This window comes from Erpetoichthys calabaricus, chromosome 16, assembly GCF_900747795.2.
Source record: "Erpetoichthys calabaricus chromosome 16, fErpCal1.3, whole genome shotgun sequence".
In the NCBI taxonomy this organism is placed as follows: Eukaryota; Metazoa; Chordata; class Cladistia; order Polypteriformes; family Polypteridae; genus Erpetoichthys; species Erpetoichthys calabaricus.
In genome coordinates this window covers 47942608-47966828 of record NC_041409.2, presented here as the reverse complement: position 1 = coordinate 47966828, position 24221 = coordinate 47942608, and the positions used below count along the sequence as shown (strand labels likewise).

The following is a 24221-nucleotide window of genomic DNA, read 5'->3' as shown; positions in this document are numbered from 1 at the left end:
TACCGTGTCCTTCCATATGCAGGTACACCAAATCCAAATAATGAGACGTAAATATGAAGCTCCGCTCTGAAAGGAATACTGTATTGGAAGTCTAAATCATGTGACATAAAGACGTAATGTGATTGGCTAGCCAGCAGTCCTGTAGTTTCTAAATCATATGACATAAAGACGTAATGTTATTGGCTTTTCAGTGAAGCGAGCATAGGCGTCATAGGCATATTCCGGATGTATCTCTGGGTGACGTGTCAGGGCATTCGTGGAGTAGGCTGTGGAGGCCTGTGTGGAGGAACGGGTGGTAGTTAAGAGCTGAAGCAAAAAAAGAAATAAACTGCATTTCACGAATTGTTATATCGTATTTATGTGTACTCGTCTCTTGAAAGGAGGGGAGTGAGCAGAAGCTCGTAAAAGTTTCCAGGACAAGAATTTTTAGCTTTGGGGTTACCTGGAGCATCGACATGTTAACTAAATTTGAGACAAAATCGGCCCGTGTGAAAGGTAATGAATTTAACTTCTTGTTTCAGCACAGTTAACATCTGTTGGGGTAGTTGCCAAGTGTAAAGAGGATCTCTTTTGACTCAAAGGTACAAAATCTGCAGACAGCTCATCATTTTTACAGATCAGAAAGTGTACCCGTCATTTATCAATGGATGTTTTTATTTTGAAATCTAAGGTTTAAAGTGTTGAGACTGTCATTTTAATAATAAGAGTATGTCAAACTTGGGCAAAGCATTCGTATGTTATCATTTTAGGTAGTCATTATAACAAGTGTTTTTTAAAATGATGATGCGATATTAAGTTTTCTAGTTGGTTGTATAAGTGTAAGATTACATATTTATGTTGCCAGTACGGACAGTTACCTGTCTTTTAATTAGTTTGTGTAAATTTTAGTTTTAAATTTACCTTGCCTATAAGAACAGCGAATTATTGTTGTTATAATTTGATCACATATCCAAGTGTGAATTAAGTGAATGTAATTTTGAACTACAACAGGGTAGGTTAAGCAAACCTCTTTGCTTGCTGCTATTTTAGTAATCATTGTGAATGGAGTAATAGTATCATAGACGAAGGTTACAAATGCTTATTTTTTTGTTTTTTCTTTATGCGAGTTAAACACAAAACGTTTGCAAAATTCCATATATTTTGACATATTAATCAAGGAGTCCAAGTACAAGCTCCGGCTCTGGCTCCTGATTGATACATGACATTGTACTTGTTGAAACAAAAAAAAGTAAAGTGACACGGTTTTCACCTTTATGGTATATGATTGCAAAAACAAAAATTACATTACTATGAATCCCCCCATCCCCCCCCCCCCCCCCCCCCCCCCCAAGAAAAAAGGCTTTCATTTAGGCTTACGTTTATACTGTTGTTTTGTAAGTGTTTACCTGCGTTAAAACTAGCATTATTACCCTTACTATCTATATTCCACGTAGGTCTCAGCTTTCATCCAAAGCGGCCTTGGATTTTGGCGAGCCTCCACAATGGAGTGATACAATTATGGGATTACCGAATGTGCACGTTGATCGACAAATTTGATGAACATGATGGTAAGTGATAATAAATTTGACGCCAGTAGTGGGACCTGACAAAACATATATGTCTCCTTTTAGAGTTGTGTGTTTTATTACTTATTTCTTTACTAGTGTTTTGTCCTCAGAGGGTCTTAGGGTTTCCCTGTTCCCTTTTATACTCTTCATTATGTAGACCATAACCAAATATTTCAAATCTCCTACCACACTGTTAGGAGCACTTGCCCCTTCCTGTAACTTCGGGGTATTGGAGTAAAAGAATAGCTAGGGGGAAAAGTTGAACATATTCATGTATTATAGATCAAATAAATAGGGCCATCAGACAAAAGCAAAATAAAGTACGCCAATAAATACCAATATGACCTGGTACTTCTAGTCATTATGTCTTTTCCAGGTGGCTGGCTCATTTCTTGCATTGCTTGAAGTGTTAAAAGTCAGCCAGAGCATTCTTGGTTTGACCTCATCCAGTCTTTTCTCTCTGATCAACATTTTACCGATCTCTTTCCTCTGCTCGCTTTTTTACTGATCTTAAAAAGCTAATGTATTTGTGATATGGTCATCTTGTGCCCAAGACAGCTTTGACTTATTTACAATTAAATTTGTTGTCTACAAAAATGTTTTTGGAGCTTACATGCTTCTGCAATTGGTGTCAGGAGTCTATAGCGTGGCCTGCTTGCCTTAACACCATCTCAAATCGGCTGCCTTAGCTTATGCTTCTGACACCATAATTGTGAGCCAGCGGCACAACGTGCTTGTTTAACTTGCACAGCTTCTGAAATCATACATGTATTATGGTAAGTTGTCAACAAAAACATGTATAGCCAAGCAATTCAACATACTGTAACAGAGCTAATTGCACTTTACACTTAAATTGATTATGAAGTAATTATTAAGCAAACATCAACGCATTAGTGGGCAACCTCTTTGCGGTTCTGCTGCTCGCGTATGGGGATGCGGATGTACAATTTAAACATTTTTATTTTCATGGGTTATTGTTACATATGCATAATAGAACTAACTATTTTACATTACATCGAGTAATTAACTATATTAAAAAATAGTAAAACGTAATGATTTTAAAGTAAATTGCTTTATTTTGTGTTAAGAGTTATTTATTGAGTAATACGATTTCATTCTGTTTGGCTTTGAAATTAACACTTTTTAAACTTACACTTTTACTGTAAAACTTCAGTAAAAACAATATTTTTTCATTACATTTTCGTCAATAACGCATTGAATTTTGATTTTATGTTTGGACTTTCATCGTGACAATGCAACATATAACTGCCCGTGATTGAATTTTGTTTCTTTCTCTCTATTAAATAAAACGACATTTTTGAATGTTTGGCTCTGTGATTTGTTAATGGTCTTTGTAGTGAAAGTCAAGCAAAATGACACCTCTTATTGGCTAACTAAAAAGATTACAATATGCAAGCTATCGAGGCAGCTCAGGCCCCTTTTACAATATGCAAGCTATCGAGGCAACTCAGGTTGCCTCGATAGCTTGCATATTGTAATCTTTTTAGTTAGGCAATAAAAGGTGTCATTTTGCTTGACTTTTCACTACATTCACAATGGCTAACATGGTACAACACCTTAATTGTCTTTGCAAAAGCTTTTCTGATAGGAAACTGTTAATGTTTTAATACAAATGGCATCTCAAGATCTCCTTTGGTTTGTAATGTTACCCCCTGACGATGTACTACATTACCTTTCTTGGATACATAAATTCTTTCTACAATAATTCGTGCAGTGAAAGACCGGACGGTGTTAACGGTTGTAGACATTCTTTGGGATATTGTAAGTTGATGTTTTAATGTTCCGCACAGTCACCACCAATTGGTTCAGCATAGTCTTTTGATACAAATTTGCCGTGTAACCGATCGACATTTTTGCTGTTAATTCGTTGACTTCATCGATTCTCTGCGCTAGGATTGCCTGTGTACTCATTTTTTTCTGTTGACAACCCTTTGTGATGTCCAATAAGATTTGGACATATGTCATCTTTAACTGGGAATTTTAAAGTGAAGAAAATGTTAAAATTTATAAGAGCTGAGAGCGCAGGAAGTGCGTCTGTCAAAAGCATTCACATGAATGAGAGGTGAGAGTACCGTGTGTGTAGTTGAGAAGAGGGCATGACTTGAAAAAAATGTCTCACAGCACTTGAAAAAATCTGCTCAAAAAAGTCTTGTCTCGTCGCAGTATTTTTTTTATATAATAGAGCGACGAAAAGTTCAGCTCATTTCTCCAACAACTAATGTTTTTGAATGTGTCAGTCATTTTGGAAAGTATTGGACATTGACTGATAATAAACTCTCATTTCTGCATGCTCTCCCATCTCCTGACACAATAATGGGTACTCGGGTAGTGATTAAGCTGGTGGATTCCATACTGTTCAGTAGCTTGATTACCATATAAGTACATTCTTTTAAGTACTTTTTTGTGCTTTAATTAGGTCAGTAAAAATTAAGCAATTCATTGCTTAATGCAGTATCACTGACTGTTCGACATTAATGTACAGAATGATAACCAAAATTAATTAATTATTAATTATTAAAAAAAACAGGTTTTTTTTTTGTTTTTTATCCACTTAATATCAGACCATTTTGTGTTTGCCAGAGTATCGTATTTGTAATGCTATTATTGTAATGTCATCTTCTAGGTCCTGTTAGAGGCATTGATTTTCATAAGCAGCAGCCTCTGTTTGTGTCTGGTGGGGATGACTATAAAATCAAGGTAAATTTATTTCCCTTTTAATATTTCACATGGTGGGTTTTATTTTTACAAGCATAAAGATGATAAAATAGAGGTTACTTATGAGCACATTAAAAAATGTATACATATTTCTGAAATAGCTGTATTATTTTTGTAATGCCTGTTTCTTTTCTTCATTTAAGAAATTTTATTTTTTTTTGTTTTACTCTCAGGAAAAAATGCTTGAGCAATTATTGTATGTTACTCATTCTTAGAGACCTCCAAAGTTTTTCATTTATGGGATATATAACTGATAATAGTGCAAGGTTGTGACAATTTTTTGAAAGGACAGTATGGATGGAAAGAGCCAGAGGCAAATGACATACTTAAATTGCATCGATTTAGTTAAGTTTATTTTCCAGTCTGAAATGTTGAATGCTACCAGCTGATGTTGTGCTGAATGCTGAAGGCTCCACTCTATAGCCTGTCACCCTTTCAATATTTTCTGGCATGTTTACAGTTTTCAGTGCTCCAAGAAACAAGTTTTTTACACCACCAGTTGATTGAAAGGTATCACACCATGCTAAAATAGTCCTAAAAGAAAGAAGTCTTCCTTGCTGATGCTTGTTAAACGTAATACTAAATCTACTTTGCCCCTCTGTTACAGATGTAGATTCACCTTGTGTCATAATGTTGAACACGTGATGAGGCACAACCACTTTCCACGGCTGCTGGAAATACATTTAGTATACAGCACTACCACCATGATATATAAACCCCCACACTATTCACACCACACCCTCAAAATTGTCATATTCTTCCACTGCACTCATTATATTGATTTAGGTATGATTAAGCGACTGAGTCCGTGCATTATTCATTTGTTTTTGTTGAAGCATAGTTATGGTTCTGTGTTTTGCATCAACATGATATATGCATGTGTTTTTTATTTAATGTGAAATTACATGTGTTTATTCATCTTTATGTTTAGGTGTGGAATTACAAATTGCGTCGCTGCCTGTTTACTCTTCTGGGCCATTTAGACTATATTCGAACTACCTTCTTTCATCATGTGAGTTCTTAGATTTCTGCTCTCTTTATTTTTTATTGAGTGTTTGTTTGAGTCACTAAAGTAATTGTAATATATTTTTTTTCTGTGAAGGAATATCCTTGGATTTTGAGTGCCTCTGATGACCAGACTATCCGTATATGGAACTGGCAGTCTCGCACTTGTGTTTGGTAAGGGAAAATTAGTATGTGCATGGAGATTTGCAAAAGTGTATCATGTTTTTCAAGTGTTGTTTGTTTAGTTTATAGGAGTAAAAGTTTGTGTTGTAGGCAGGGAAAAATTGATACAGTATTGCATTCTTTTTCAGTGTAATGTGGATGCTCTGGGAACAGATATTCATATTTTTTAGCTTTGTGTCAAACATTTAAATTTTGTATATATACAAATATGCATTACAGTCAGAGGGGTGAACAATATGGCAAAATGTCGAAGTATTTGTAGTGTAATGTGGCTGGAAGCAAACTATCTTAAGTAGGTTAAAGTTTGGGGCACCAGCTGGGTTAGCTGCGTTGTGGCAAAACAAAGAAATAAATCGACTCTGGTTAGCCTAGTTCTCTCTGTGGTTTGTGTGGCTTAGGATTTGGTTGCTTTGTTCACCCTCATTCACCAGTGAAGGGCAGACACCCGGCTCTCTAGTGTCTTTGTTCTTATAGTGTTGGCACCGCAGAGGACAGAGTCTACTTGCAGGCATGGGGCAGAGCTATGCCTCTTCCTTTGGTGTCCCTCCAGTGCTACTGGAGAAGGGATTATACCATTAGCTTCACCAACCCCGTCCAGACGTGGAACTGCTTAATTCACCTGAACCAGGAAGGTGGTTCTCAGACGTACATGCATGACAGTAGATGTTATGATGCAAGTATTGCATACATCTTAATTGTAACAGTTTTTCTAAGGCAACCTTAGAAGAGTTGAAGAATAGACTCTCAAAAATAGGAAAAAAGACTCCAAATTGGATTTTTTTTGTATTTAAAATAAAAGAATATCCTACAAAGCTTATTTCTTCTTAATCTGCAGTCCTTTTACCGCATCTCAGATTCTGAGCCAGTAGTTAAAAGTTCTCCATTAGTAAGATGTACAGTAAAAGTAAATTACCATGATTAAATGTCAGAGATCGCATGCGTGCAAATTGGTGTATGTGTAAGGCACCATGAGGATAGATAGAAATAAATGAGAAATCCTTATTTAAAAACACAATTTTGTACATGCTGTCTAGCTTGAAGGGTGATCCCTGACATGGGACATAAGTGATACCAGTACCGACAGACTGGACAGAAAATGACATTAGGCTGTTCATTTAAGTGGAGGCTGTGTGCAAGAATTTTAGTGCTACTGTGAACTGCGAGTTGATAGTTTGTTTTTTTTTTTCTTTTTTTCTTTCTACATGTGCCAGTAATATTGTGATAGTGGTGTGGTGGTTTACTTCTCTCTCTCTCTCTCATATTCCTTGTGATGCATTACAGAAGACCTCTCATATTGGGGTAAAAAATTGCAGCATTCTCTCTGTAATTTCAGTCTTTGTGAAAAAGTCAATGAAACCTTAAGAAAGGAAAAATTGCAACTGGTATATGAAGTCCCTTGTATTTTGTCAAACATTTATCTTGCTTTTAGATATCTGAAGTCATTCTTCATTTGCCAAACTCTTTCTTTGATATGTTGTGAAATGAGCAACTTTTTTTCTGATCTTTGCATGTAGGCATCACCTTTAAAGAATATTTCCAAAACCTCTTACTTTTTTTTTTTTTTTATTTCTTTTTTTTTAATCCAGTGTATTGACTGGCCACAACCACTATGTGATGTGTGCTCAATTCCATCCTGCTGAAGACTTGGTTGTATCTGCAAGTTTGGATCAAACTGTGCGGGTGTGGGATATTTCTGGTGAGTAAGGTTATACTGCACAGGAAAAATGGTAGAGAGAAAAGTAAGACAGTGATTTGAACCTCTACTGCAAGCACGTTGATTAGATTGCATCACTCGAATGCTGTAAAATTTAAAAGTTTACACCATCCTTTTCCCAAGGGATTTGTCATAAAGCTTGTTACCTTACATGAGTGCCTGTGAACTACTATACTGAAATAAACTTGGATATCCTGTTAGGAATATTAATGTTAAAAGTAAAACTTAACACTAGAATCCCTGAAGCCTGCGAAAAAAGTTGTAATGCCGGGCCACCTTAAATTCCTTCGCACCTCTCCATTACCGTCTTTGTTTTGTACATGTGTCAATCAGCACAAGCAGCAAGCAGCCTGCTATCCAAGCCCCCACTGACGCTACTGAAGTTCTCCCAGCTCAAGTCTGTTTATCTGGGTGTGAGGTGCTTGGAGTTGTACAGGGTAAATCTGTCGTTATTTGGAATACATTTCATGTGTGATCCTGTGTCTACAGAGATTTGTTTAAATGTAGGATGGCAAGAAATGTTGAACACAATTTTTTTTGTGTTATAGTAAAATTAATAAAATGGTGACATGAAGTGTATCAATGAGTCAAGTTCTTTCACAAAAGGTATAACAAAACAAGTGTCTTTATTCAAGAATATAACCAAAGAAAAAAATTATTCAATTTATATATATGTTGCTGTCAGTATGTAAAAACCATAGTCCATTTATCAATTGCATGGGTGGGTTAGAGGTAAGAACAGCTGCTTCTGAATCAAGAGGTTGCAGGTTTCATCCCGGTCTACCCAGCATTTTCTGTTTTGAGCAGTGAGCTGTTATTATTACCACCATTATATACCCTAAGTTCTTGTCTATAAGCCGCGGCTTATCTAAGGAAAAAAGTTGTGAAAATGAAAAAATAGAATATCGGCTTATACATAAGTCCGGCTTATACATCCATCGCGGGGGTTGCGTTCCAGAGCCACCCGCGAAATAAGAATATCCGCGAAGTAGAAACCATATGTTTATATGGTTATTTTTATATTGTCATGCTTGGGTCACAGATTTGCGCAGAAACACAGGAGGTTGTAGAGAGACAGGAACGTTATTCAAACACTGCAAACAAACATTTGTCTCTTTTTCAAAAGTTTAAACTGTGCTCCATGACAAGACAGAGATGACAGTTCCGTCTCACAATTAAAAGAATGCAAACATATCTTCCTCTTCAAAGGAGTGAAGCAAACAAATCAATATGTCTGTTTGGCTTTTAAGTATGCGAAGCACCGCGGCACAAAGCTGTTGAAGGCGGCAGCTCACACCCCCTCCATCAGGAGCAGACAGAGAGAGAGAGAGGGAGAGTTTGTTTTTCAGTCAAAAATCAATACGTGCCCTTCGAGCTTTTAAGTATGCGAAGCACTGTGCAGCATGTCTTTTCAGGAATCAGCTTTACAAAAGATAGCAACGTGAAGATAATCTTTCAGCATTTTTAGACGAGCGTCCGTATCGTCTAGGTGTGCAAACAGCCCCCCTGCTCAATCCCCATACGTCAGGATCACAGATAGTCAGCGCAAGAGAGACAGAAAAGTAAGCCGGGTAGCTTCTCAGCCATCTGCCAATAGCGTCCCTTGTATGAAATCACCTGGGCAAACCAACTGAGGAAGCATGTACCAGAAATTAAAAGACCCATTGTCCGCAGAAATCCGCGATATATATTTAAATATGCTTACATATAAAATCACAATTTAAATGACCGCTACGCGCTCGTGTTGACTCGGCGACGCCCAGAGCAGAAAGAACGCGCTCCGGCCGCTCCAACCGCGCCATGCGGGGAGTGAGAGAGACGCCAATATCTCACACTCTCTCCCCCCTTAAAGAAATTAAATGGGCGCGAGTGAGACCACTGACCTCCCTCCCTTCTATTAGTTATAGGTTATAGTACGTTCGGCTTATCCATGAGTCCGGCTTATCTATGATACGATTTTATTTTAAAAATTCGTATGATTTTTGGTCTCCGGCTAATACATGAGTCCGGCTTATAGACAAGAACTGAGGGTAATAAAAACGCATTTGATTTGAGTCTGTCACACCTGGTGTAATTCTTTACCATTGATACAAACTACATAGGGTAAGCAGCATATTAAAACATGTAATTTTTTGGGTAGAGTATTTAATGTATTATGTAAAATTGGTTAATTTCTCATATTAGGTAGATTTCTATGATTTTGTTTTTATTCTCCACAAATGTGTCGATCATTCTGAAAGCGAATAGTTTTTGTTTAATTCCTCTATTATCATTTTTATTGCAATCCATCCTCTGAATGTTTGTTGATTTTTATCACTTGATTTTCCCCCATCCCCCCCTTCTTTCCAATTTGCTTTTCTGGGTAATGGTTGCAGGCTTGAGAAAAAAGAATCTGTCCCCAGGAGCAGTAGATACTGAAGTGAGAGGACTTACTGGTGTTGATCTTTTTGGTGCCACAGACGCAGTAGTCAAGCATGTCTTAGAGGTAAACATGCATTTTATTTAATTTCTGTAGCTTTAAATTGAATGCTTCTGCTCTAGATGTAAATGTCTCAGATTATTTTTTTCTGTTTGTCTTTGTTGCTTTTTTTTTTTTTTTTTGGTATTTAACTTCATCTGTATCCCATGTATGCTCAGGGTCATGACCGTGGAGTAAACTGGGCTGCTTTCCACCCTACAATGCCCCTAATTGTTTCTGGAGCTGATGACAGACAGGTCAAGATTTGGAGAATGAATGGCAAGTATTTTTTACTTCTGCTTTGGTGGGGATGTGCATCTTTATATTATAAGTGGTATAATCATGATTTTGTTGATATCTGAAAAAAATATGAGAAATGTATACAACTGCTGTATTGCATTAATTTATAATTCGGTGATGTTGCAATTTTTGTTGTAATGCAGTCTGGGAAAATTTTGTGTAGGGAAAACCTCTTAATTTCCGGTTCCAGTTCAACAGTTGTTTTGAAAAAAAAAAAAAAAATAAAATTCTTTGGACTCAAGTAATACATAAACATTGAAAAGGTTTTTAGTAAAGACTCCTTTGGAGCACACCAAGTCTGTAACCACAGTTGTGCTATCAGTCCTTTGTTGGGCAAAGCCTTTGTAATGTATGAATATGCAAAAGCATATTTAACATATAGCTGATAACATGTTAACCTAATATAATTTGTTCTATATACAGTGGTGTGAAAAACTATTTGCCCCCTTCCTGATTTCTTATTCTTTTGCATGTTTGTCACACAAAATGTTTCTGATCATCAAACACATTTAACCATTAGTCAAATATAACACAAGTAAACACAAAATGCAGTTTGTAAATGGTGTTTTTTATTATTTAGGGAGAAAAAAAATCCAAACCTACATGGCCCTGTGTGAAAAAGTAATTGCCCCCTTGTTAAAAAAATAACCTAACTGTGGTGTATCACACCTGAGTTCAATTTCCGTAGCCACCCCCAGGCCTGATTACTGCCACACCTGTTTCAATCAAGAAATCACTTAAATAGGAGCTGCCTGACACAGAGAAGTAGACCAAAAGCACCTCAAAAGCTAGACATCATGCCAAGATCCAAAGAAATTCAGGAACAAATGAGAACAGAAGTAATTGAGATCTATCAGTCTGGTAAAGGTTATAAAGCCATTTGTAAAGCTTTGGGACTCCAGCGAACCACAGTGAGAGCCATTATCCACAAATGGCAAAAACATGGAACAGTGGTGAACCTTCCCAGGAGTGGCCGGCCCACCAAAATTACCCCAAGAGCGCAGAGACGACTCATCCGAGAGGTCACAAAAGACCCTAGGACAACATCTAAAGAACTGCAGGCCTCACTTGCCTCAATTAAGGTCAGTGTTCACGACTCCACCATAAGAAAGAGACTGGGCAAAAACGGCCTGCATGGCAGATTTCCAAGACGCAAACCACTGTTAAGCAAAAAGAACATTAGGGCTCGTCTCAATTTTGCTAAGAAACATCTCAATGATTGCCAAGGCTTTTGGGAAAATACCTTGTGGACTGATGAGTCAAAAGTTGAACTTTTTGGAAGGCAAATGTCCTGTTACATCTGGCGTAAAAGGAACACAGCATTTCAGAAAAAGAACATCATACCAACAGTAAAATATGGTGGTGGTAGTGTGATGGTCTGGGGTTGTTTTGCTGCTTCAGGACCTGGAAGGCTTGCTGTGATAGATGGAACCATGAATTCTACTGTCTACCAAAAAATCCTGAAGGAGAATGTCCGGCCATCTGTTCGTCAACTCAAGCTGAAGCGATTTTGGGTGCTGCAGCAAGACAATGACCCAAAACACACCAGCAAATCCACCTCTGAATGGCTGAAGAAAAACAAAATGAAGACTTTGGAGTGGCCTAGTCAAAGTCCTGACCTGAATCCAATTGAGATGCTATGGCATGACCTTAAAAAGGCGGTTCATGCTAGAAAACCCTCAAATAAAGCTGAATTACAACAATTTTGCAAAGATGAGTGGGCCAAAATTCCTCCAGAGCGCTGTAATAGACTCATTGCAAGTTATCGCAAACGCTTGATTGCAGTTATTGCTGCTAAGGGTGGCCCAACCAGTTATTAGGTTCAGGGGGCAATTACTTTTTCACACAGGGCCATGTAGGTTTGGATTTTTTTTTCTCCCTAAATAATAAAAAGCACCATTTACAAACTGCATTTTGTGTTTACTTGTGTTATATTTGACTAATGGTTAAATGTGTTTGATGATCAGAAACATTTTGTGTGACAAACATGCAAAAGAATAAGAAATCAGGAAGGGGGCAAATAGTTTTTCACACCACTGTATGAGACATTGGATCATCCTGTCTTAGGTTACATATAGAGAGATACCTGAAGCCTTCATTCTCAAGGTCGGGGTCTAGTTTAAGGGTCTGTATACGAGAATGATTTCATCCTACTTGGAGCAGTTAGACAAAAGGTAATATAACTGAAAAGCTTAATGAACTGATAGTGTAACATAAAGGTTTTCTGTTATAGTTGTTCATTTCATTATCAATAACCTAAGGTAATTTCTATACCCAAAGTAGTAATTTATATTTTTGGCAAGACTTATAATAAATTTAGGTATAATATAAAGATGGCAGGATTTACAGCATTTCCACTAAGTAATTTTTAAGTGTAAGGCATCTGGTTAAAAATACACTTACAACTGTATTCTGTCCCAGCCTTCAATGATTTAGGAGGAGTGTATTTGCAGAAATGTGTCTTTTGGTCCTAAATATAGTGTGCTCAGAGACCCTGAAGATGCAGCCATTCAAAATGAGTGAGAAATGTGGAGTTATTTTGCAGTGTGCTGTCTACTGAGATAATAGGTTTTTGGAACATTTCAGTGTTGTGACTGTATTAGCTTGAAAAATCACCAGGGACCTCATGTATAATTTGTGCGTACGTACAAAAATATTGCGTATTCCTATTTCCACATTTGTATTGAGGTGTATAAAAACTAAACTTGGTGTATGCATATTTTCACAGCCGCCTCAAACCATGTATATGCACGTTTTTTATTTATTTATTTATTTATTTATTAATTTTATTGTAATCATTCCTTACAAATAGATTAATTTATAACAAAAAAAAATTGAAGACAAATCAAGCCCCACCCTTGAGAAGGAGCGCTTAGCCAAAGGAGAATTGCTTAGGGCTTTTTAATAAGGCAACAATAAACAAAAGAAAGGAAGAAATATATATAGGTAAATAAAAAATGGAGAAGGGAAATAAATGCATTAATAGTTATTTCTCTTATTCTAAAATAATATTGATTAGATCCTGCCAGGTTTTGAAAAAATTCTGTACAGATCCTCTAACTGAGAATTTGATTTTTTCCAATTTCAAATAATATAAAACATCGGTTTCCCACTGACTTATCGGAAGAGAGTTAGGATTCTTCCAATTTAACAAAATAAGTCTGCGTGCGAAAAGTGTAGTGAATGCAATCACCGTTTGTTTGTCCTTCTCCACTTCAAGTCCGTCTGGAAGAACACCGAACACAGCTGTTAATGGGTTAGGAGGGATTGTGAATTCAAGGCTGTCTGAAAGGCACTTAAAAATTTTGGTCCAAAATGATGTTGGTTTGGTGCAGGCCCAAAACATGTGACCCAGTGAGGCAGGAGCTTGGTTGCAGAGTTCGCAGGTTGGATCTTGCCCTGGAAACATTTTGGACAGTTTTAAGCGAGACAGATGAGCGCGATATATAATTTTTAGTTGAATAATTCTATGCTTTGCGCATATGGAGCTCGAGTGAATTCTCTGCTTTGCTACCTTCCACTCCTTTTCTAATATATTGATTAAGAGATCTTCTTCCCAATGTCCTCTTGGGTCTTTGAAAGGTAGGGACTCTAATAGGATTTTATATAATGCGGAAATGGTGTTTAATTCCTCGAAATTGAGCAGTATTTTTTCCAGCATGGTGGAAGGTACGAGGTGAGGAAAATCGGGCAGTTTCTGTTTCACTATCTTCAAATTAGAAATCTTGTTAAAGAAATGTGTAGCTGGGAGGTTGAATTTGGAACGTAATTGTTCAAAAGATGCAAATATGTTGTCTATATAAAGATCTCTGAGCATTTTAATCCCAAAACTTTTCCAGGTATTAAAAACTGGACATGTTTGCGAGGGTTGAAAGAGGTGATTCTCTTGCAGTGCCACGGATAAAAGATTTTCCATCTTAAAATGCTTTCTAAGTTGGTTCCATATTCTGAGTGAGTAAAGCACAATTGGGTTATTAGTATATTTGCGATAACTTGCATTTATTGGAGCGCAGAGCAGGGAGTATAAAGAAGTACTACAGGATTTTACTTCTATTGCGAACCAAGCCTGTGTATGTTCATTTTTTTGTGTCCAGGTTTTTATGGCTTGTATGTTTGCTGCCCAGTAATAAAACTGAAAATTAGGTAAAGCCATGCCACCTTCTGCCTGAGGTCTTTGTAGGGTCGCTCTTTGGATACGTGGGTGTTTTGAGTTCCAAATGAATGAGGTTATTGTTGAATCTAATTGCTTAAAAAACGATTTATTAATATATATTGGAATGTTTTGAAATAAAAAAAAAAAGTTTAGGAAGGATATTCATCTTAACAATGTTAATTCTTCCGGCTAGAGTGAGATGAAGGGTTGACCATCTATGCAAGTCTTGCTTAATTTTTTCCATACAGACGGCAAAATTTTGTTGATAAAGAGCTTTGTGTTTACTTGTGATATTTACCCCTAGGTATTTAAACTGATCTGCTATGGTAAAAGGTAGGGTGTCCAATGTAATATTATATGCTTGTGAATTCACTGGAAAGAGTACACTTTTATTCAGATTAATTCTGAGACCAGATATCTTTTGAAATTCTGTGAGTGCTGTTAAAACTGCAGGCACAGTGTTTTCTGGGTCTAATATATATAAAACCATATCATCTGCATATAGAGAAATTTTCTGTTCCAGTCCTTCTCTGACAATCCCCTTTATCTGATAAGAATTTTGACACTGAACTGCCAGTGGTTCAATGGCGATTGCAAACAGCAGTGGTGACAAGGGACATCCTTGTCTGGTACCATGTTCTAGCTTAAAGTAGTTTGAACAAATGTTGATAATACAAACTGAAGCTTCTGGATTGGTATACAGTAGTTTGATCCATGCACAAATATTCAGGCCAAACCCAAATTTCTCCAATGCAGTGAAAAGTTAGTTTCATTTAATCATATCAAATGCTTTTTCTGCATCTAATGATAGTAATATCTCTGGGGCGTTTGATTTTGCTAGTGAATATACTACATTAAACAGGCGTCGGAGATTGGAAGATAGGTGTCGGCCTTTAATAAATCCAGTTTGATCCTGTGATATTACCGAGGGCAGCACTTTCTCCATCCTTCTAGCTAGAATTTTTGAGAGTATCTTAACATCATTATTCAGGAGTGAAATTGGTCTGTATGATGCACATTGTAACAAGTCCTTATTTTGTTTAGGAAAGACGGTGATTAATGCTTGACTAAATGTTTGAGGTAGTATTTGGTTGTCTCTAGCTTCTGTAAATGTTGCCAATAAGAGGGGAGCTAGCTGAGTGGAGAATTTCTTATAAAATTCTACGGGGTAACCATCAGGGCCTGCTGATTTCCTGCTTTGAAGCGACTTTATAGAATCTAGTAATTCTGATAGCGTCAGAGGCTTATCCAGTTCCTCAGCACTTAAAACATCTATTTGTGGTGTCTGTAATGTATCCAGAAATGCATTAGATTGTGTGTTGTCTTCTTTGAACTCAGTAGAATATAAGGATTTATAATAATCTCTAAATGCGTGCATTATATTTTTATGGTCAATGATTTCTTTTCCATTCGTGTTGGTGATTGCTGGTATTGCATTGCGAACTTCTTGTTTGTGAATTTGTTGAGCTAAAAGCTTATTAGCTTTTTCTCCGTGTTCATAGCAATGATGTCTTGACTTATAAATAAGTTGTTCAGTTTCTTTAGTTGTTAAGATGTTGAGTTCTGTATGCAGGGCCTATCTTTTCCTGTGAAGAGCTTCACTTGGATGCCTGGCTTGTTCTTCATCCATTCTAGTAATTTCGCTTCTTAGCTCTGACACTTTCTTGGTTTCTAATTTATTTCTGTGGGAAAGATATTAAATAATCTGTCCTCTTAAGAAGGCCTTTAGAGTTTCCCAGAGTGTTCCTGCAGAAACCTCTGTGGGCGTGTTTGTCTCTAGGAAGAAGCTGATTTGTTTGGATATAAATTCTGTGCAGTTTCGTCTGCTAATAGAAGAGGGTTAAGACGCCATCTACGAGGTGAGTGTGAGGGGCTTAATGATTTTAGCTCCAAGACTAGAGGGGCATGGTCGGAGATAACAATTGTCGTATTTGCACGATTTAATCGTAGGCAGGAAATTATTATCTATAAAAAAAATAATCAATTCTTGAGTAGCTATGATGCACTCGTGAGTAGAACGAATATGTTCTTGAGTTTGGGTTAAGAAACCTCAAGGGGTCTGATAAGTTGTGGTCAGTTAAAAACTGTGTAATTGTCTTTGCAGTGTTAGACGTCGTCCCCCCTGTCACAGGAGTCCTATCTAAGAGTGGATTTAAAACACAATTAAAGTCCCCAGCCATTATAATTTTATGAGTGTTCACATTGGGAGTGGATGCAAATAGATTTTGCATGAATTCCTTATCATCGACATTAGGTGCAGCATTTATCAAAATCATTTTACTGTTAAATAAGTTGCCCATGACCATCACATATCTCCCTTCAGGGTCCGATACTACATCTGATGCTACAAATGGAACTGTTCTGTGTATGAGAATTCCCACCCCTCTAGTTTTCCTTATACAGCTAGAATGGAACATTTGGCCAGTCCAGTCTTTTTGTAGTCTGAACTGATCCTTGCTTAGTAAGTGGGTCTCCTGTAAAAATACTATTTTAGTGTTTAAGCCTGTTAGGTGAGAGCATACTTTCTTTCTCTTTAATTCGTGATTCAGGCCTTTAACATTTCAGCTCACAAAATTAACTGTCCCATCATGGAGACATTGATTCTGAGTTTTTAATATCATTTTATAGTCTTAACTGGTAGTGAGGCAGTTATCTTAATTTCAAAATTCCCCATGAGTTATTGCATTTTAGCCTATTGTTGCATTAATTTTTATAGTTATAAGGATTAGAAGAATAGATTACATATAGCCTGCTCTCCTTCTCTTCCCCCCCCCTCCCCACATGAGGCTTGATCCCACTTAGCAATGTCCCAGTCCTCTGACATACAAAGAGACAGAGCACGTCCAAAACAAAACAAACCACACCCTGTAGCGGCGTTTGAGAATTAAAACAAAGAGGTATCTATTGCAGCTGAATTCTAAATACTATCTGCCGAAAATATAATCATTAACAGTCTTTAACTCTTTTAGGGCTAATTTTTTTTTGTTTCTTTTCTCCCAGGGCTAAATTTTTTTCCAAAAACTTTTTTTTTTTTTTTTTAAAAAGAACACAAAGCAATTGAAATCAACAAAAATATTTACTTTTGACAAATGTTACTGTCTTGCATGTTGTATGAGCCTGCATACTCTGTGATTTCACATACATATCACATACATTTTACACAGCAAAGTCCTGCAAAGTCTGATCTCGCTCAAAGCAGCCAATTTCAGTCATTGCCACATTGCACTGCTTACAATATGTGTTGCTTTGGTGCCTACTTTTCAATTGTCTGTTGCTGCACTTTCTCACATATATTGTTAGTGTGTACTGTAGAGAGACAAGTCACCCATTTGCCATTGTGCCATGCCACTGCCACTAAGTTTTCTGCCTGCATGAAAACCGTATTGTCGCCTCTTTTCTTCTTCAGCCTGTCTGGCTTCATCTGTGAAGCCATGTATATCCTGTTCACCCTCACCGTGCCACAAGCTCCAATTCCTCTGCTCTGTAGCTCCATGAACAATTCTGGGTATGTATAAAAATTGTCCAAATGTACACAACATGACCCAAATGTTAATAGCCCTGAAGCAGCTCCAGCACAACCTGACTTGTCAAGGGACAGTTCTCTCTTTGAAAGAAATACTTTCCTGTATATGTAATTACTTTCAGGCAGAAACCAGTGTTTGCTTCTGCCAGTACAAAATCCTTTATACCATACTTTGTGGGCTTGTCTGGCATATATTTGCAGAAAAAAGGGTGTCTCTTTTATTTTATCATAGATTCATGCACAGACAAATCACAGCCAGGCTGATAAAATTGTTTCTATGTTGGTTCTACAGTGTCAAGCAGGGGCTGAACTTTATGCATGGCGTTATAGCCTGGCTCACCCCATGGGATTTGCTTCTGTTTATTACAGAAGTGAATAAAACTTTGCAGCATCACGTACCTATCATCACGCTGCATAACCTGTCCAAAGCCACCAGGGGACAAAGCACGTTTGGACCAATGGTCCCTGAAGTTATATCACCACTTCTGTCCCATCTCTATTTATAATGCCACTGCGCGCTTCATCTCTTCTTTTGTTGTGGGTTTCCACTTTGAAAAACGAGAATGCGATGCAAGCGCAGCCCGCGATTCAAAAAATTTCTCTGCCTACCTGTTTGTCTCATCTGACAGTAGCTGGAAAGCAGCATCAGGAGAGAGTAGCCTGAAGTAGTTCAGCAGCTTGGCGATCTGTTGTGTCCAACAGCAAGCCATGCCGTCTTGTGAAGTCCGGTAGCCAGTTCGGCTCCCATGGATCAATGTCTGTGTATTTCTCCCATGCGAACCTTGCCGTAGATGCATCGGCTGCGCAAATTCGCTCAGCTGGCAGCGGATCAGCTGGCGTGGCATCGGCTGGTGTCCGATCAGCTGATGCCGGCTTCTCACTCCCTTGTTCGATCTCCTGATCGCTGTCAATAAAATCCGACTCCGCGATAATGCGCAAAACATTGTCTGCCGAGCGTTTTCTTTTCTGCACTCGCTTCCCTCCCTTGTGATATGTCGATGCCCTCTTGCCATTGTTTATATTTCGCAACTCTCACACACGCAAGGATTAGTTGCCGAGTCAACGAGTCTAGCATTCCTCCAAGCACAGAGGGGATGCCTGCGATGTGACAGTGAGTTTTGTCGCCATTGACAGCTGATTGTTGCCCTCTATCCCTGGATGTCGACTTTTGTCGACATTCGCCCTCAACCCCTCCTGTCGACAAAAGTCTACATCCGCCCTAAAAGAGTTATCTTAAAAATTGCTGAAGATTATTATAAGCTTATTAAGATAATAAAAGAATGAACCCTGGAAATGATTTTAAAACGTAATCTAGGATAAACATAGTAACTCCTAATGTAATAGTAGAAATAGCAGTAAACCAAGAGTATGATGTTAAACAGTCTACTTTAGGGTAGTAAAAAAAAAAAAAAAACCAAACCCTACTTTAATTACTTCCACACACTCACGTCTATAACTGTAATTAAGACATAAACATAGTGTCCAAGTAAAGAAAAGGATGTATAATTATAATAACAGTCACTTTAAAAGTGGATCCGACAGCAGATGATAGGTCCTTCCCATGCCTTGACAGAATACGGCTCCTTATTAACTTTCAAAAGAGTGTCGGAAACAGCTTCTTTAGTTCCTTTTTAGCTTCCTCCTTGCTTGAAAATACATATTGGTCTTGAACTTCCACTTTCAGTTTAGCGGGATACAAGAGGCTGTATTTGATATCGGCTTTCTGTAGCAGCTTTTTAAATGTTAAAGTAGGCTGCGCGTTTTGCAGCTGTTAATGGTGAGAAGTTGGGGAAAATACGAATAAGATTATTTTCAAATATAATCTCTTGCTTGTGTCTGAGAAGTGCCATCACATCAAACTTACATCGTAATCGCTCGAAGCGGACAATAAAAGACCTTGGTTTAAAGGTGCTTGATCTGTATATGCGATAAGCTGCTGCTAGCTCAGTGTCAAGTTTAAAATCATCTCCAATTATTTTAGGGAGTAATTCTACTGCAAATTTCACTGGGTTTGAGCTTTCTCGTTTCTCAGGTATACCCTCAATTCTTATGTTATTTCTTCTGCACCCATCTTCCAGGGCCGCAAGTCTGTCTCTGAGTTTTTTGCGTTTGGAATTCGCAGCTGTAGCTTTTTCATTGGCGTTAGATTCCAGTTGTTCCGCTGTTTCAACTTGAGCCGTGAATGCCTGCTTAACGTCATCCAGCTGATCTGTAACGTCATTCATCTGGTCAGCAAGCATTTTCAGTTTGGATCTATTTTCTTCGATGTGTTCCTCTAATTTCTCCAACATGCCTTTTAAAGGTCACGTCAAAACGTTTAAATAGACGCGTTTCCCGGTCTTTGTTATCCTTCTTAAGCTCAATGTTAGACTTCTTAAGCTCATTCTTGTTATCCTTCTTAAGCTCATTTATGGCCGTAGCCATGGCAGTGGCCAGTGTAGCAATCATCTCGTTCAGTTCGGACAATTCGTTTCGGATTTCGTACTCTGCGAGTGTAAATGCAGCTCCTGTTACAGCAGGTGCTGCGGGCTCGCGATGAGTAGATGAGAGCACATCCTGCAGGGCCTTTTCTAGTCTCAAATGATCCTCAGAAATCGGCGATCCATCGCGACCTGTATCACTTGCACCTTCGCTCCAATTTTCATTCTCGACTAGAGACGATAAAATGGAGCGGGGTCCTAGGAAATCTGTGCATTCATCTGCCTGTTCCAGGTCAGTCTCCGAGAGGCCATACCTTGCACTTGGGCCGGATGTCTGTCCAGACTTTGATGCAGCTTTAAGTTTCTTTTCTGTTTTTTTCTGACTTTTCTTCTTGTTACTCATGCTTGTATATTGTAGTGGAAGTTCCTTGGTCAGGTTAAATACAGGATACCTCTAAATAATATGAAATACGTGGGAAAATAAAGCCGCTGCTAGCGGAGCTCTGCTTCAGATGTCCATCTCCTATAACGGATGAGACCAACTCCCCGCATATGCACGTTTCTGCTCGGCTTTGTAAACAGACAGCACCTAGTGTCAAAGCAGTGCTACTGTTTGTGCAGTTCCCCTTTTTTTATTTTCGAATCCATGATGCGTGCTTTATCAAATGCACCAAAACTAATTGCATATTGTTTACAAATTTAAAGCACTTTATTGTAATCAGTCTGTAACAATGTAATGGTGCACGAAATGGCCAAACTATTCCAACTACTATGGCTGCTTTAGAATTGTTAGAAGACATCACAAATGAAAAAATTAGAGAGTGCATATTTAGAGATTATACTGATTTCTTGTGCCATGATGACTGTCTTCTAAGTCAATTTAAATTTCCAAGAGCTGTCCTCTTGGAGCTGTGTGCTGAACTGGGGCTGGCTTTACAAAGGCAGACTTTGAGGAATTGTGCTACACCTGCTCCTTTGCAAGTTCAGTTCACCCTCAGGTTTTTAGCCACAGGACCTTTTCAATGTGAACTGGCTGAGCAATCCGGTATTTCTCGGTCATCACTGAGTTGTGCTATGCCAACTGTATGGGTGGATATCAACATTTCCTTACACTGTGGTTGAATGGACAAACATCAAAGTGCAATTCGTAGCAACGGTGGGCTGCAACTTGCCATTTATATATTGACTCTTTGATATTTGACACTTTTTTTTGGGCACTGTGCATTGTTCAGAAATATTTTTTTTAAGATCCTTAGAAAATTCAGTGTAATTTTCATGGAAAAGTAAAAACAGTTTTTTTTAATTGTGCTTTCAGCGGAAACATTCAGTACAGTGGTTAATATTTTTTAATGTGCTTGATCAGATATGTTTATATTCTGTATGTCATAAATTGCTTACTGTATAATGCTTTATCCTTTTTCAAATACATACTGTATTGTAGTAAAATACCAATCATTCTTATTGTAGGCAATTAACTGATTCAGTACCTCTTGATAATGACATCAAAATGTTTCCAAAGCAATGATTTGCAATACATTTTAGCTGCTCTAATATATACATTTTCATTCTTTTACCTTTAAGAACTTTGTTCTTATGTTGGTAATGAGTATTAGACTAATAACCTACATCAAGATGCATGCAGCTGGTTCAAAGGCTGATCAAAATATTACCTTTTCTTTCCTGTGGTGTATACCTGCAAATTGTTTACACAGCAGCTATTATGGAGAAATGCTGGTTAGCACTGCTGCCTTTGAATGTGGACTTGCTGTGCTCTTCACATGTCTACGTGAGTTTTCCTTCCACAAAATGGTAATCTGTATTAAATTAAAGGGTTATTGCCTTCCCCATAGTGTTACTGTCTGTGCTTGTTTAAAAAAGTTTAATTTCCATACATGCACTTTATTGTGGCTTCAATAAAAGTTACATTTTGTGTACCCCAAAATAAAATGGAGCAAAATTTCCATGCAATGCTGCCAGGATGTAGACTTGTGTTGGACAGACTAACAACACACCTATTAAAATCTGTGTGATACTATTCCTACTTGTTCCAACAGAATCTATAAATTTCATAAAAACAAAACTGCAGTGACAGTGCACAGGCCCAGTCTAACACAGTGCAATGATAAGCTATTTGAAGAGGACTGCTCGGCATGCACTTTTTGAATGAGGATTGCAGTCTGTGAAGAACTGAGATTGGTGGCGAATAGCAAACACCTTTGAAAAAGTTTGGTTTATTTTAATTAAGTTTGATTTAGTAAACTTACAGTATGTGAGTTTTTACTTCATGCGTCATATTTTTCTGACGTTTGATAGAGCCTAGCTTTCCCTGGATATATTACTAAAAACAATTGTTCAGTGTCGTATTTTTGTGAAAAAATTTAAATAGTTTTTTAGACAGCAGTCTGTATAACTTTAGAGGGGATGTAAAGAAAAATATTTTACAAGTTATTAAAAAAGGACAAAGTTAAGAAAAAGGGTTGTTAAAGATTTCACAAAATAAATAGCAGGTGTGAATGAAAGAATTCTTCCTAAAATCACCATTTCAGAGGGCCTTCAATAATGTTAAAATCTTAACAACTTGCATTTCTTTCCAAAGCCTTAGTTCCTATTGTATCTTCCAATAATTGTGACTAGAATTCTATAATTTTGATTACTTTCAATTTAAAGGTTATACTTGCCATTTTAAAAGAGACAATGAAGCAGTCTGTTTCAGTATTGATTTGATTAGGTACAATTTTATGATTTGAAAACACAATTATGGCATGTCTTTTTAAAAAAAAAAAAAAAAATTATTGGATATTTTTTTTTTTTTTTTTTTGCCACAACTCAACTTGTGTATCCTCTCTTCCACCCCACTACAAACATTTTACAGCCATGTTTACAAATGTAGAAACATGGACTTGCTTCCAGATTTGTCAATAGAAATTAACACAGAACTAGCTTATAAGGGTCTCCTCATACCTGAAAAACTCAAGCTAACAATATCCAGATTTTTCTGACCTATCCAAAAACCATCAGGGGCCCATAAGCCGCTCATTTCATGTCAGAATATATAGTGGATTTCTTTCATTGTAGATTTAATTTTGAACTTTTTTTTTGCCCATCAATCTGCACTCGGTAACCTATAATGATAAAGTGAAAACGTTTTCAGACAAAACGTTTTTTTGTTTTAATGCATGGTCATTTAAAATTGAGTCTTCACTTTTTAAAAGGTTTGTTAGTATATGAAAAGACATTCTGAAAAAGATAAAGGAGCTTACTTCATGATAACAATATGGTTTCAAAGGGTTGTAAAAATGTATAAATGGGTGAATGGTTATATTATGTGCTCACTGCATGTTGTAAATAAAAAAACACCTTTGCAGCACTGACATGTAACTGGATTGATCTCCCTCCACAGAATCTAAGGCTTGGGAACTGGATACATGCCGTGGCCATTACAACAATGTGTCATGTGCTGTTTTCCATCCAAGACAGGAGCTCATTCTTTCCAACTCTGAGGATAAAAGTATTCGTGTTTGGGATATGTCAAAGAGGACAGGAGTCCAAACATTCAGACGGGACCATGATCGCTTCTGGGTCTTGGGTGCACATCCCAACCTTAATCTTTTTGCTGCAGGTGACTAAGATTTATTTCTTGTTTATGAAACTTAACCATAACACATTTCATGAAAGGTAATTCAGTACTGCAAAAAAATTTAATCTTTTGGCTGATGTCACAGGTCATGATAGTGGAATGCTTGTTTTCAAACTGGAACGGGAGAGACCAGCTTATGCTGTTCATGGCAGTCTCTTATTTTATGTGAAAGACCGCTTTCTTCGTCAGTTGGACTTCAACAGCTCTAAGGACACTGCAGTCATGCAGCTCCGCAGGTATGGTGTATTTCAGTTTTGGCAGCCGTAAAATCAGACTGCTAAGATTTCTGTTTAAACCTACTTTTTAATCTCAAATATATCATTTTTATGTCCTCTGATTAATTCTTTGCTTTTACCTTGATAAAAGTTACTAAAGGTGTATTCCACCCAAATATATGTATCTGTTTAATTTATATATTATATGTTACTTAGTTTGTAGTGATAACCAAGATATAATTGAATGATAGCCAGTGCTGTTCAGTGGCAAACAACAATAATGTGAAAAATGTTCATGGAGAATAAAGGGAAAAAAATTCCCATTGTTGC

At 37.4% G+C, this 24221-nt stretch overlaps 1 protein-coding gene across 1 annotated transcript in view; it reads left to right on the top strand.

Annotated features, from left to right (window-relative positions):
- The first annotated feature begins 228 nt into the window (after positions 1–228).
- Positions 229–24221, top strand: part of copa (COPI coat complex subunit alpha) — a 48056-nt gene continuing 24063 nt past the window's right edge. Inside the window, exons 1-10 of the mRNA XM_028822164.2 lie at positions 229–495; positions 1434–1547; positions 4192–4265; positions 5215–5295; positions 5386–5462; positions 7058–7167; positions 9561–9670; positions 9823–9922; positions 23440–23658; positions 23762–23912. Coding sequence (XP_028677997.1) covers positions 456–495; positions 1434–1547; positions 4192–4265; positions 5215–5295; positions 5386–5462; positions 7058–7167; positions 9561–9670; positions 9823–9922; positions 23440–23658; positions 23762–23912 — 1076 coding nt within the window. The 5' untranslated portion in view covers positions 229–455. The remainder of the gene's footprint in view (positions 496–1433; positions 1548–4191; positions 4266–5214; positions 5296–5385; positions 5463–7057; positions 7168–9560; positions 9671–9822; positions 9923–23439; positions 23659–23761; positions 23913–24221) is intronic.